The 14,118-nt window shown below is 37.5% G+C and overlaps 1 protein-coding gene across 1 annotated transcript; it reads right to left on the bottom strand.

The window, feature by feature from the left end:
- Positions 1-1,015: 1,015 nt before the first annotated feature.
- LOC107742136 (condensin-2 complex subunit G2-like) lies at positions 1,016-12,886 on the bottom strand. Its single transcript, XM_016555039.1, has 15 exons — positions 12,668-12,886; positions 12,416-12,510; positions 9,102-9,275; positions 8,900-8,970; positions 8,347-8,500; positions 8,086-8,262; positions 6,724-6,834; positions 6,195-6,323; positions 5,721-5,820; positions 3,742-3,932; positions 3,392-3,532; positions 2,979-3,082; positions 2,797-2,897; positions 1,790-1,892; positions 1,016-1,684 (listed from the first exon to the last, which is right to left on the bottom strand). The coding sequence occupies exons 1-15, from the start codon at positions 12,870-12,872 to the stop codon at positions 1,615-1,617; spliced, it is 1,926 nt and encodes a 641-aa protein (XP_016410525.1). The 5' UTR covers positions 12,873-12,886; the 3' UTR covers positions 1,016-1,614.
- Between the last annotated feature and the right edge of the window lie 1,232 nt (positions 12,887-14,118).

Raw genomic sequence — 14,118 nt, forward strand, 5'->3', positions numbered from 1 at the left:
TTTAGTCGAGTCATGTATAATAATAATAATAATAAAAAAATCATACATCAAGCTCTGCACGCCAAACCGCTGTTGTGATTAACCTCATTAATTGCACTCAAGGAACACACATACACAAACACAAGTTGGCTTATTTCTAAAGGGAAGGACGACAAACATCACACACTTAGTGGGGCGTCATGTGAAACTAACTTACCGAATTTCCTGTCCGCGAATGCAGCGGCGAGCGCGTGGACAGACAGCAAGGCGAGGAGCAGCGCGCGCACAGAAGCCATCCTGCCCATCAAGCCCAAACAGCTCTCGTTAATTCGGCATAGCGGCTCTCACGTTTCAGGAGTGATGTGATTAGAGCGGAAGTAGGTCAGAGACGAATGAGATGGAGGATAGTGAGATGAGTGATGCTCTGCTACCCCGGGTCCTGTACTCAACTCTTAAGAGGCGCGAGGCGCGTTCAGCACCACGGTCAGCGCCCCGCCTCAGCTACTGACGTCACTAGCTACATGCGCTTTCTCGATGTGTTTTTAAGACTTCCGCAGTCAGTTGTATTTAGTTTGAAGCGATGGACCGCACTTCTCTTATCAGACAGAAGCGGTTGAGGAAGGGTAGGGTTATCTCCGTTGCTCTCGAGCGCAGTTATTTTGCTCAAAGATTGTGCCCCCTACCGAAACGCTGGTGTGATGTACTTGACAAACAATGCACTACAATAAATCACATGCCACATGTGTGGTGTATAAACAAGTCAAAGGTATGCTATAATCTAGCATGTCAAACAATCTCCATTCATACCCTCGAAATCAGAGAAATTGAAGATTACACCATGGACTTTTTTTTTTTTTGATTAATTAAAAGATGGGACAGAGTTTTAATTGGGCATTAATGGAAATGTATTATTGGGTTATGTGAAGAAAAGCAGACATCAAAAAAGAGAAAAAGAGTATAATAGTGTATCAGTAGAAGTCACAATCCACCCAAACATTTAGTTTCAAGTTCAATCAAGCTCAGGTTTAAGCAACAGTTTCTTCAAAATCAGATTTAATCTAATGTGCTTTTTCTTTATTTCACACCATGATTACAGACTGTGACACTGTAAAGACCTCAGATTAGAAAAAAAATCAATCACATATACATATCTCAGAGTTTACATTTAGAAATTACTTGTCTGTACACTTCTATGGTTTAATAGGGAAAGTAGAAGTATAACAACACATCTCAGACCAGTATTTGGAATGGATCTGAGGATAAAGCAGAAAAGGTCAATAGAAGGGACATATTTCATCAAAGACACCTTAAACCTTAAAAGTATCATCTTAAGATATATCAGATTCACTGAAATGTCTTCAAAATAGAAGATTTTTAGTAGATTGATAAGATTATAAACTAGAGTTATATGCAATGGAAACACTGTTGCATTTGAAAGTGTACAAAAGAAAATGAATAGTGATCCTAGTGAACCAAGATGACGTTTTATGGAAGTTTTGTTTATATAGTGAATGTTCTTGTATATAGAGAGTGGAAAATAAAAACATGACAGACAGTATACAGCTGAGAGAACAAAATAAGGAATAAAGAATTTTGTGGGAATATGCATAAACTCTAAATTATTAGCTTGCCAATTTAACTGTTTGGTTGTTGGCATGGATTTAGGATATCATTCAGCATCCTGACAGTGGATTCATAGATGGACCTAAGATTGAGAGAGAGACCAAAACAACATTAACAGTTGTACAGCTATCATTGTAAATAGGACTCCGAGAGCATGCTTTCACAATATGACATCTAAATCTTTTACCTCTGTATATTGTCAGAGTTTTCTGCAGTGATGTTGTAATGGCTCTGTATTTGTCTGCGTACAGACAAAGCAATTTCCTTCAACTCCACAATAAATGCATCAGCTGTAAGGAACAGAGCAGAAAGGTAAAAACAATCATGTACTCGTAGGATTTTATCAAAGAAACAAATGAAACTCAGTCTCATTTTATACTTTATATCACTCAAGTTTCTTCACCAAGTCCAACACCACTGGACTAGTTATATGCTTTAGGCTGTGTGAAATTAACTGGGATTGCAAATCTTTGAGAATGTGTTCAAAAGAATATTGTATAAACTTCTCAAATTTTTACTATCAAGCACCCAGGTGTTGGAACCAAGTAAAGGCCTGTTCACACAAAGGATGATAACTATGAAATTTTAAGAATTGTTAACATTTTGTGAGAATAGGGAAGGCCACACCACAACTACAATGATAACAACACAGAGGAACAAATCATTGGAATCACTTTCAGATAAAAATTTTTTTCCAACTGATGAATGATAATCAGAATCCTTTAAAGAGCTTGAGCATTTAAAGTGGCAGATGACATATCCATTGGTGCAGATGCTAATATAGTTCTAATCATCTTTACATAGTGCTGGGCGGTATGACCAAAAATTTATATCACGGTATTTTTCTAAATTATACTGGTTTCACGGTACATGACAGTATTTTTTTTTTTACGCATGACCGGGTGTTGACCATATTTTCTACTGATTGAGAGAGGAAATACTGCAGTATATTGACTTAGAATGCCCTATTTTACTGTCATGATGAAAAGGGACCCCTTTCAAACAGTGTCGCGTTCCGAACGTTGTTTAAGCGACATACACCGGTATTGCGGTATTTTAAAAATTCAGATCATAACAAAAATAAACACCGGTATTCGATATGAACCGGTATACTGCCCAGCACTATCTTTACAGTTATCTTTCTTGGTGTGAATGGGCCTTAACATTAGCACAAAATGAGTAACAAAAACTCACATTGTTTGATGATGGTCAGAATGTGTGTAACTGCAGCCCATTGTGTGATACTATCGATGACCTCTGACTCAATGGAGGAGCTTATTTCAGACAGAAAAAACCTACAACATACCAGAAAATGAATCAGAAGTGTTCAATAGTATAAACAAAGGCTTTTAGTTCTAGCTGTTGTTTAATGTTACCTGGTAACAGCAGGTGATTTGAGCGTCACTTTGAGTATGGTGTTCGAGAGAGGTGGAAGGTCATTAACCGTCTCTGGGGTCAACACCTCTTCCACATGAGAGATCTGCATGAAGAAACATCAAATTGTTGCTTTCTACAGTACATTTATTCTTCCATGCCTCAGTGTCTCAATTCGTTTCTTTTATACATTAACTTATTTTTATACATGGCTTTAGCCAACTTTCCCGCATTGCTTATGGTTTAATTTTGTCTCAAGAACAAAATATTTCTTATTTATATCACTCATTCAAAAAAGACATCAGAGTAAAAAGAAATGCTTTGAGCTCAACAAATGTTTCAATTAAACAGATAAAGGAGCAATGCCACACAAACATCACAAAACATAAAAAAAAACTAAAATTAGCGGATTTACCTTCTGCAAAGTGCGGCTGATATCAATAATAACTGCTGCACAGAGTGATGAGAAGACTCCTGTGATGAACTCTGACCTCTCAGTTGTAAACTTAGTCACCAGCAAGAAGTCATAAAGAGCTTCTTCAGAAGAGCAACACAGCTAAAGATACATAAAGAAAGGCTTTTTTAAAAGAAAGAGTCCGAAAGAAATGATGTCAGGTAGAAATTTCAGTCAAAGTTTTACAATACTAAATTGAGTTTAAATATGTACATGTGCACACAGGTTTGTTAAACACATTCAGAATCATCCAGAAATGGAATGGAAGTGTACTTAAAGAAGGCCCTAATGTCTCTTTTCAAAGGCCTCACCTCCTGACCCTCTTCCTTGTCTTTACGTAGTCTATGCGCTATGATCTCCACAACTTTCTGGAAGATGTTGGTCAAAATGCGGATAGTGAGGGACGATTGATCTTCCTGTGTCTCAGCCTTATGGGAAAGGCAGCCCTGTGCCACCTCAGTAAGCAGAGCGAGCACATGAGGGGTGCACATGTATCCTTTCTCTAAATGAACCCCACATACACACACACAATTGTATTAAAAGCACTACTCTATACAATGCTGTGACGTCAAAACCCAGAAGACTAATTCACCTAGGGGTCCCTTGAGATTTTCCTATGGGTTTATATAATGGGTTTTTCAATTTATAAATAAAACTCATTAGGCTAACCGAGACTTGTCATTTGCACTTATATATTTGTTGCTCTTTTGTTAGTTTTGACTGTTTTTATTGTCCTCATTTGTAAGTCGCTTTGGATAAAAGCGTCTGCTAAATGAATATATGTAAATGTAAAACAAAGTCTGTGGTAAATATAAATTGACAATACTTGAACGTTTTGCTCTACAATGTAAATTACACATAGCCATACTAAAAGTGCAAATTTTAAAGCAGTTATGTTAATTTTAGTGCTGGGCAACAATTACATTTTTTTTAATCGCATGATTTTTCTGCAATTACTCGCGATTAATCGCATTGTTATGCACAAAATTCAATAATGAATTCAAAGGTAGTGTATTCCTCACTTTTATTTTAAAAGTACTGCTGTATGAACAAAAGTGCAATAACATTTGTTTGGAAACACAATATATATATATATATATACACCTACGCAGACTCCAGATCGTATTTCACATCACTATATCCTTGCCAGGATGCCAGAAATGGTATGTGAAATATAGATACAAGATAATTGAGGATATGTTTTACACGACTATACATACAGCTACAAATCTTTTATCCTTGTCGTTCATAACTGGACTTTTCAGTGTATTAACTTTGTAGCCTACAGCACAACAAAGTAGGACATAGCAATAAATACAACTATAAACAGAATTAAACCGGACAGAACATAAACATTTAGCCAACTTAGCCATGTTAGAACACAAATAATCAAGACAAACAACGTTTTGGAAACACATTAAACAAGTAAGGTGCTTTTTTTACAGCAGTATTCCCTTTACATAGTAGCAGTTAAAATATTTTTTTGTAAATCTCAACTTAAACATTAATGTACTCAAATTAAAATCTCCTTTTCATACAACTTGTGTATTCTTTTTGTGATGGTGCGTCTTGAGGGAGGCTCATACGTGCCATCATTCTTTGCGATCCTAAGAACGTTCGCCTGTTTTTGACGGACGCCGCGTCCAAGCCGGACAGTAGATACAAAATAAAAGTAACAAAATCCTGTCAATTAAAAATCACCGCTCGCGTCCGGTGTAGACACGGTGTTAGGCCCAAATGCTCTCATTGGTTGAGACGCATTATGACACCCATCCCAAACCAGTATTGATCAACATCCCACCACTCCTGTGATGACCCATGGTTTGTCTGTATGTGTATTCAGAGCCAGTGAGCAACAGACTTTCAAAATAATAATATTAATAAAAAAATTAAAAACTGTGTTAATGCGCGATAAAATAATTGTTGGCGTTAATTAATTAATGCATTAATGCGATAACGCGTTAACTTGCCCAGCCCTAGTTGTTAAAAAATAAATAAAAAATACAAAGTTTTATAATGTTTATAATGGGTAACTACACAAGAACATCTGGGTGTGAGTGTGTGCAGTTCAAGTTATGCTTAGTTACCACAGACCTTATTTTACACAAGAATTGAAAAACCCATAAGAAAAATCTCAGGCAAACCCATGGAGAGTCCTCTGGGTTTTGGCATCAAAGCTGCAGCACTCTTTTGTAAACCTTTGTGGGAAGGTGGTCAAACATTGTATTTTGACTAAACACAACTCATACAATCACTGGGCCCTAGCTCAGTATAAATACTTAATCCTCACCTGTCTGCAGTACAGAGGCAACATGCTGCAGTAAATGGTCTCTGAAATCACCGTCTCCTACAGAAACCCGCAGCACATTCTTGCACACTGTTAAACAACTCTGACAATGATACAGAAAGGGAAAGAAATTATATACATACAATACAAAATATTGTGTGTCTGCACAACTCATTGTGTAATTGTATTAGTTTTAGGATTAGGTCTCATGTGTTGTCTATCATTTTCAACAAGGAAACACTCTTTTTAATATATAATGTTGTATAAAGCCTTCAAATGTTTTGCATGAACACTAAAAGTTTGTTGGGAAGATTTTTTTTTATTGTTTTTGAAGTCTCTTATGCTCCCCAAGGCTGGATTTATTTGATCAAAAATAAAATAAAAAAGGTAATATTGTGAAATATTATGACAATTCAAATTGACAAATTGCCAACAATAAAAAATAAATAAACCTTTCACACTGATCATTCCACTCACTTCTATGGTCTTCCTGCTTAAGGACAACTGTTGCTCACTGCTGGAGTTGGCCAGAAAAGGAAGGACTCTTTTCTCTACCCAGGACACAGAATGCTCCAGGGATTTGAGGAACCCCTGCTCCTCTGGGAACTGTAGGATCAGAAAGAAGTGCTGATTATGAGTTTTATTTGTTCAATCTGAAAGTGAGCTTACAGACCATTCAGGCAACTACTGCTTGATCTGCAGATAACAAAATCCAAGTCATGTCCAATGAAAACCATTTGCACAGTTCAGCATAGGACAGATGGAAGACGTCAATACTGTATTATAAGTTTGAGATTCGGAGACCTACTTTAACTGCTGAAATAAATTGTCGTCACCTCAGTGCTTGAGAATGTACAGGTTAAGTACTAACGGACAACTTATTTTCTTTAAAACTCTCTTCACATCTTAACATCGCTTGAGTGAGTGTGTTCAGTGAATGTTGGCTTTGTTTGGAGTGTGAAGGACTCAAAGAGTGAATGCAGTGTGGTTACTGCAGTACACTCACTTTGTATTGAAGATGGATACTGAGTCGACCATGGAAGATAAAAGCTCTCAGCGCTGTCTCAATGAATTCCACTCTGACCTCTTCTCCGCTCAGGGAGGAAAACAACAGCGACTGCACACAAACAAAAGCGAAATGACAATAGTTCCAAAAAGATAGTACAGTTCAGAGCTAAGCATAAAAATAACTTTAAAACTTTTCAGCCAGAAAACATATCCACTTTTCCAGATCATAAACAGGGCTTGAATTTCAGCGCAGGATTACGCATAATTCTACTGATTCCCGCAGTTTCTGCAAATATTTCAGTGTGAAAGACGCTCAGGACAGGTGACGGAATGTATCATTTGCACATGCTTTTGACTCTTACAATTTTAAACATTCACGTGCTCAATTCAGTACTTGCGCGGTCTCTGTGAGACCCCTTTCTGTAAGCTCACACCCAAAGCGCGCATACACAGTGCCGCATCTGAGAGAGCGCGACTACAGAATGAAGTTGTGTTGCACCTTACTGCGCGTAAACGGCCAAATACATACAAAATTATGTCAAAATGCCCGTCTTGATGTGTATTCACGTAAACAGTCGATTTATACTAAACATTGTCGGTATATAGGCTATTAAGTTAAAGTAAACAGTTGAGAAACATGTCGGTATATAGGCTATTAAGTTAAAGTAAACAGTTGAGAAACAAAACTTATGTGTAACAGATCCGTGCATGAGGTCTTAAAGAGACAGCAACCTAAATAAACTTGCTGCTGTCTGTCATTAATGTTTATTTATACATTGAAGACTAACCAGTGTTATTTTAATGTTAAACAGATTATTCCGTTTCTGTGGTATAGCTGTACCTGAATATTACTGTTATACCTACCTGAAAAACTTAAAAGTACAGTTCATTTTAGTTGCTTGTCATTTATCTATTCTTATTTTATTACTGACTGTTTACTTGTCTTTTTTAGTTAAAATAAATTCAATTCAGAGTTTGAAATCAAAGTTCTCTTTAAGTATCTTCCTCACAATATAAATATGAATCAACAACATTATAAATTGTAAAACACAAGTATACTGGGTATGAAATTCAGGCCCCGATAAAGGCAGAAAAAATGTAACATAATATCTGAAGACCTCAGTAAATACAACTTCCCTTGAACAAAACAATTATATAAGCTCATCACAGCTTTGACTAATATAATAAGGCCAAAAACATCATGTCATTTAGCTGAACAGCTTTGTGCAGCAGTATCTTCAAAGCAAGACTTGTGAAAACATGCAATTACCATGTTGATTTTGTAACTAATGACAGTAATATCACAAAAAGAGTACATTTGCACCAATTCTTTGTAATAGCAATCATCAAACTTCTGTACCTTCCATTTGTTGAGGGCCCTATGGAGTGGTCTGATCTGATCCAGCGGCAGTGTGAACAGACAGTCTCGTGTTTTAGGGTGCAGGAGCAGATAATCCAGATAGTCTAGGCCCAGATCTGATTTCGACTCTTCCAGCCCATCAAAATGCACTTTGCCAGTTATATCTTCATCACCTTGCTGACAAGTGAGTGATCATAGATGATATTAAAATACCATAAAAACCTAATGACCCCCCACATGGACATTTTATGTGACATTTACCGCTCTCACAGGTGCAGCCTCCACAAGCCAGTTCTCTATCAGCTCCACAATATGGCTGATCTGCCCCCAGCTACAGAGACACTCCACATACTGACTGTATGACATCACAGCGGTGCCCGCTTTCAAACTCCTCAAGTGAGACATCACTTTACTCCTGCAGAGAGGAAAACACAGTCATGCAATACACCCAGACTGCCCTACAGATCGCTCTAAAGCCTTGAAAACACACTCAATCCCACCAGCAATTAAGGATACCTATTGGATCAAATGGGAATCAGAATTGGCATTTCGCTTTTGAGCCAACCTGCTGTTCTGGGGAGATGGCTGAGGCACCATGCGGATTGTGCTAAACACTCAGCAGGAAAGAAGATTTTGAAATGCTCTTTTCTTCATTGAGCTGTCCTTTGCAGGAATAGCTCCACGAAAAATTACAATTCAGATTCATCTCATGTCAAGGGGGTGTTTTCATTTTTAGCTGCACCATTGGTTTAAAATGAGGCATTTAACAATATGAGCTGCACTGAGGGGTAGTTGAGGGGAGAGTCCTACTAACCTCAGAGCTGGAACAGCAGAGGCAGGAAGTAGAGAGGCTAGAAGAATGAGAGGGGCTTTACACCGCTCCTCCTGCGCACACACATATGCACAAAACTGCGTCATGTTGCAACCATATTGCACCAGCTTTAAAGATGTGACTACAGTGTTCAGTTTTGCTCTTTGAATCGTCCTTTGGTTCTCTGTGTGAATGTGCCTCTTACCTGAAAGATTTTAAGATACTGGGGCAGAACAGATGAGAACTTTGACGTGGTGTACTTGAAGGTCTCTTGGTTAGCCATGAGAGATTTCTGAACACTCTTCCATAGAATGACGAGGATCTCCAGCAGGCTGGCCATGGAGGCAGTGTCCTGCACTGAGAGAACATCCTCCAACATCTAGTGGCAATGACAAACATAAACAATATTATTATTTATAGCTGTTTTAAGTTCCCCATCGTTGCTCAGCAGTTTGTAGGATATTGTGGAAAACATTTAAGAGATTCAGTTTTTTTCTAACAAATAATTTCCACACAGACTTGGTGTTGTTTCAAAACAAATGGAAAATATATATCGGTATCGGCATTGGCTATCAGCCAAAATGAGTTGAAAAATACCGACATATCAGCAAAAATCTAATATCATGCATCCTTACTTTTAAACTTTCTATTTGTCAAAGAAACCTAAAAAAAAGTGTTTTTACAAAAAATAAGCAGCACAACCATCTACAATTTTAATAATAATATTTGTAATAATGTAATAATAATGGTAAGTTTCCTGAGCACCAAATCAACATATCAGGATGATCATGTGACACTGAAGACCAGAGTAATGACTGCTGAAAATTCTGCTTTGCCATCACAGAAATAAATTATATTAGAAAATAGTTATTTTATTTATTTAATAACATTTCTCAATATTACTGCTTTTACTGTAAATGCAGCCTTGGTTAGCATAAAGCCTAGTTCACACTACACGACTTAAAACGTCGGCAGATCGCTGTGCTGTTCAGACTACATGACTTACTGTCGGTCTTGATGTCGTTGTGGTGTTCACACTACGCGACACTACATAAATGATCTGCAACAGGGGGTGACACACTACACAAGCTGACAACAACTGTCAATCAACGACTCTATCCCGTCCCCAAACCACGTTTTGTCACAAAAACACAAGTTGAACGGGAATGACACAAAACAACAAGTTAAACAGGAGTTGTTACGTCGGGAAGAAATTAGTGCTGCAAGCTGTTTGCACGATGATCTGTTCTGAACAGATCCTTTTGTCCAAACTTTTCTTAAAAGGGGACATCGGATGCCCATTTTCCACAAGTTGGTATGATTTTTTAGGGTCTTCATGAAATGTCTGCAACACACTTTGGTTAAAATTCCTCAGTGGTCGTGTAAAACAACACCCCTTTTTACCTTGTCAAAAACAGCTCTGTTCAGTGACCCGTTTCTGTACATGTCTCTTTAAATGCTAATGAGCTCTGCTCACCCCTCTCTTCCATGGAAGAGGAAAGGCGATTTGCAAATAATCATAAACATATCAAGTGTGGGACTTACTTCTTCTGGAGGTGCAGCTGGATTACGAACAGTGGGTACTGATCCATCCTTGAGTTGTAACTTTTTAGCAAAACCTGCCTTGAATCGTCCCTCGTTCAGAAAGCAGTCTGGTGTAAAATGATTCGCGCAGACATTAACGAATTTAGGTAGATCGGGGGCGCATTCCCTTCAAAAACAAAAATAATCCACTGCATCTTCAGCGGCTCAGATGTCGGGAGTAAATGAGGACTGCTATGTTTATTCTTACATCCCACAACAGAACACCTCAATTGCTTAGGAGACATTCTTGTTACACCTTACACCTGCTGCGGCGTCGAAACAATGGTGGACCGTTTACAGCTCACTCACGGCGGGTCTATGCTAAAACGGCAGTGTCTGTCAACAGTTGTGGGAGGGTCCTGTGCAAAGTGACGTCACTTTGCCAAGTAACTGTGAACGGCTTGCTCTGAGAAAGTGCTTATGATTTAAAAACAAGTACTAGGTAGGGGTGTGCGATTTTGAAAAAAAAAAAAAAAACTCCCAATATTTTGGGGAATTTAAGTACTAGGTAGGGGTGTGCGATTTTGAAAAAAAAAAAAAATCTCTCAATATTTTTGGGATATTCTCGATAACGATAATTAGACGATATTTTGCCGAGCGTGTTATTGTGCGGATATCTGACGACCATGGACAGCTGCAGTTTTTGATATTCTTCATTCTGTGTGGTCAGCGAAGTTGCATCTGAAGTGGAATTTAGATGTATTTACACACTATTTAATTCAGCTCAGAGGGACATATAGTGCTTTAACTTGAAGTTACAAATGCATAATGTTTTGATATTTTAAACATAAAACATTTAATACTGATGTTTGAAATTATTTAAAAAATAAAAAGATACTTTAAATGTAAAATTAAAACCACCAGTAGGCGGCAGCAAGTCACTGTTAATAAGTGAGTCATTGGGGCTGAACTGAATCATTTAAACGGTTAATTCATTCAGGAACGAAACCCCGTCATGTTGCTCAGAGACGCAACTGTTCTGTGGTGGCTGTTTGGAATTATTTTTGATTGGCGAAATAGAGCAAAACAACAGGCGCTATGGTGTCTAAAACGTAAGTCTCTTAATATTAACTTATTGTTAATTGAACTTGTATAAAATCAGTATCACATTTGTAATCATGCTTATTTTTTAAGAAAAAAATGGCACTCGTGTGATTTTAACTATATGAAATGATATAAATATGTACATTTTCTGCCCCCATATCTTGAATTTTGTGATCTTTCTTAATGCATTTTAATAGACTGAATCATGCAGTGAAAGAACACTCTCTAAATGCACACGTGCACGGTTTAACCCACTAGACTTCATCACGTAATGTATGCGTGCAATCCATAGGTGTTTTGTTTGGTTTTTGCAAAATACTCGATAATGTCAAATTGCACATCGTTAAAACAACAATTAAGATATTATCGTAGACGATATATATCGCACACCCCTAGTACTGGGTGGATTTTTATCATTATAGGGTGGTTGTGTACACACACTGCCAACACATTTAAGTTCAAACACAATGTAAAAGTGAATTTAGCATCCGATGTCCCCTTTAAAGCCGTGTTGCTGCTGCTGTTTTTCTTCCGCTGACCTCAACCCATGCCTTGCTCTCTCATTGGCTGTAGTTCGTCGCGACACCTGATACCATGTGATGTTGAGTCGGCCGACCGGTCCAGATATTTAGCATGCTAGATATTTGTTTGGTGTTGATGAGGCAGTGACGCATCAGCGAGCCTCTTTGATGCGTCATTGAGTAGTTCACACATAAAGATTGCAGAGTGCTGATCACCCGCTGATTTTCCCCAGATCACATGCCGACCTGTTGGAGAGCTTGTTAACTTGTAAATCGGGCTTAAAATCCTGTAGTGAGAACTAGGCATAAGAGACATAAAAAAAATCTTACTGACCCCAAACTTTAAACAGTAGTGTATACTAAGTCTCACCGTGCTGTTTTCTTTATTGCTAGATGCAAACTCATTATCTCCTGCACTTTGAATGCACACATTCAGGCACTTTCGGATCACCAGCATCAGCTTGACTACAAGGAGAAAGCACTGTGAGTTTACGTTGACATTTCTGAGAATGACACATACTGTACTTCCAAATGTCAAAACTAAACCCTAGTAACTCAACACGCAATATAAAACAGAATTCATATTTAAGAAAGCTTTTGAGGGCATCTAAAGCAATCTAACCTATATTAGCAGGAGCCGTGTAGAGATAAGCATGCTGGTAAAACTTGCGAGCCGCCCCGGGGTTTGTCTGAATCAGAGTGACGCATCGTTCGCACCAGACAGTCTCTGATTGGTTGACTGGAAAGAATGAGTTGAACAGAAGACTGACAATTCGCTTGGAAACAGGAGGAGAGTCCATTTCCAATCGAGCCAGCAGGTGCTCCATGGAACAAACTTTCCAAAACTGTAGCATGACAAAGTGGGAAAAAATAGGCAAAAATGAGTACACTAATATTTATTAACATTTTTTAATTTTTGTGCTAACATTTTAACAGCAAATTTGGTGAGGTAACAAATAAATTGTTAAATAATGTTAATCTGTTACATCTTGGAAGGGCTCAGAATGTAATTTAAACATTTTTTTCCCCCATATACTTTCTAGAGCCGTCAACTCTCTACAGCTCTTGCAGTACTTTGATATCACACATATACAGTTGACTGATGATGAACATGATTCAGAGCAACAACTCACTGCGTGATGTAGCCTACAGAATGTAGTTATATGCCTCTAACATTCAAGAGATTGGGGCAAAAATGTCCCTGTATTTTTTGTCTCATATTTATATCATATGATATAGTTAAGCAATATCACACAAGGGCTGTTTTCAGCCCAAACAGCAAATGTGATATTGATTTTATACAACAGTTCAATAAATGAGAAATTAATATTGGTGTTATATTTTAGACACAATATTGTCTGTTTTTGCTCAGTTTCGCAAACAAACACAAATATTACCTATTAAAACCACAGCAGAACTGTTGTGCGTCTCCAAGCAAAACATAATTTCTGAATGAATCAGTGTTTTGAACGAATCGAGTGAATGAATGATTCAATGGCCCATTCATAAGAGAGCCATTTACTTCATAGAATGAATAAATGAATGACTCAATGACTTTCTTAATTAGAGTATAATTTAATTAACAAAAATAATTATTTCACATTTACATATTAATAAAATAAAATCGGAAAATAAAACAAAAATCCATATAAATAAAAAAACTAATTAAAAGGCATAGCTCACCCAAAAATTAATAATGGGGGGATGGGGGGGACTTTCTAAAGCTACTTTTTGTAATATCCATTTCATGCTTTTCTCATGGCTTTAAATAATCTTTTGTTAATTTTGTTAAATACAGGGGTTAAAGCAAAAAAAAAAAAAAAAAATCCTAAGCCTCAACTTTTTTCCGGGGGTTGGGGGGTTGCGGGGGCAGACACATACACAGGGTTATTTGGCAAAAATAAATAAATAAATAACATTATTTGAAAATGATTTTCCTTGAAACTAACTAGTAACATATCTGCCCTTGCCATTAGCCATTGACATGCTCAGACTACAGATTATGGTGGGCTATTTGAAACAGCAATAACAGGAAAGGTTACTTACTTTAATGCAAACACATGTAACATTTAG

This window comes from Sinocyclocheilus rhinocerous, unplaced genomic scaffold (genome assembly GCF_001515625.1).
Source record: "Sinocyclocheilus rhinocerous isolate Xijiao unplaced genomic scaffold, SAMN03320098_v1.1 scaffold256, whole genome shotgun sequence".
Taxonomy (NCBI): domain Eukaryota; kingdom Metazoa; phylum Chordata; class Actinopteri; order Cypriniformes; family Cyprinidae; genus Sinocyclocheilus; species Sinocyclocheilus rhinocerous.

What these genes read in the sequence shown, in the direction of transcription:
- LOC107742136 (XM_016555039.1), bottom strand. Translation starts at nt 12,872, where the DNA reads ATGGAGCACCTGCTGGCTCGATTGGAAATGGACTCTCCTCCTGTTTCC. An exon ending in CACGGCTCCTGCTAATATAG is followed by an intron (nt 12,511 to 12,667) that starts GTTAGATTGCTT and finishes TTCTCCTTGTAG; the next exon opens with TCAAGCTGATGCTGGTGATC. An exon ending in GTATCCATCTTCAATACAAA is followed by an intron (nt 6,324 to 6,723) that starts GTGAGTGTACTG and finishes CTGATCCTACAG; the next exon opens with TTCCCAGAGGAGCAGGGGTT.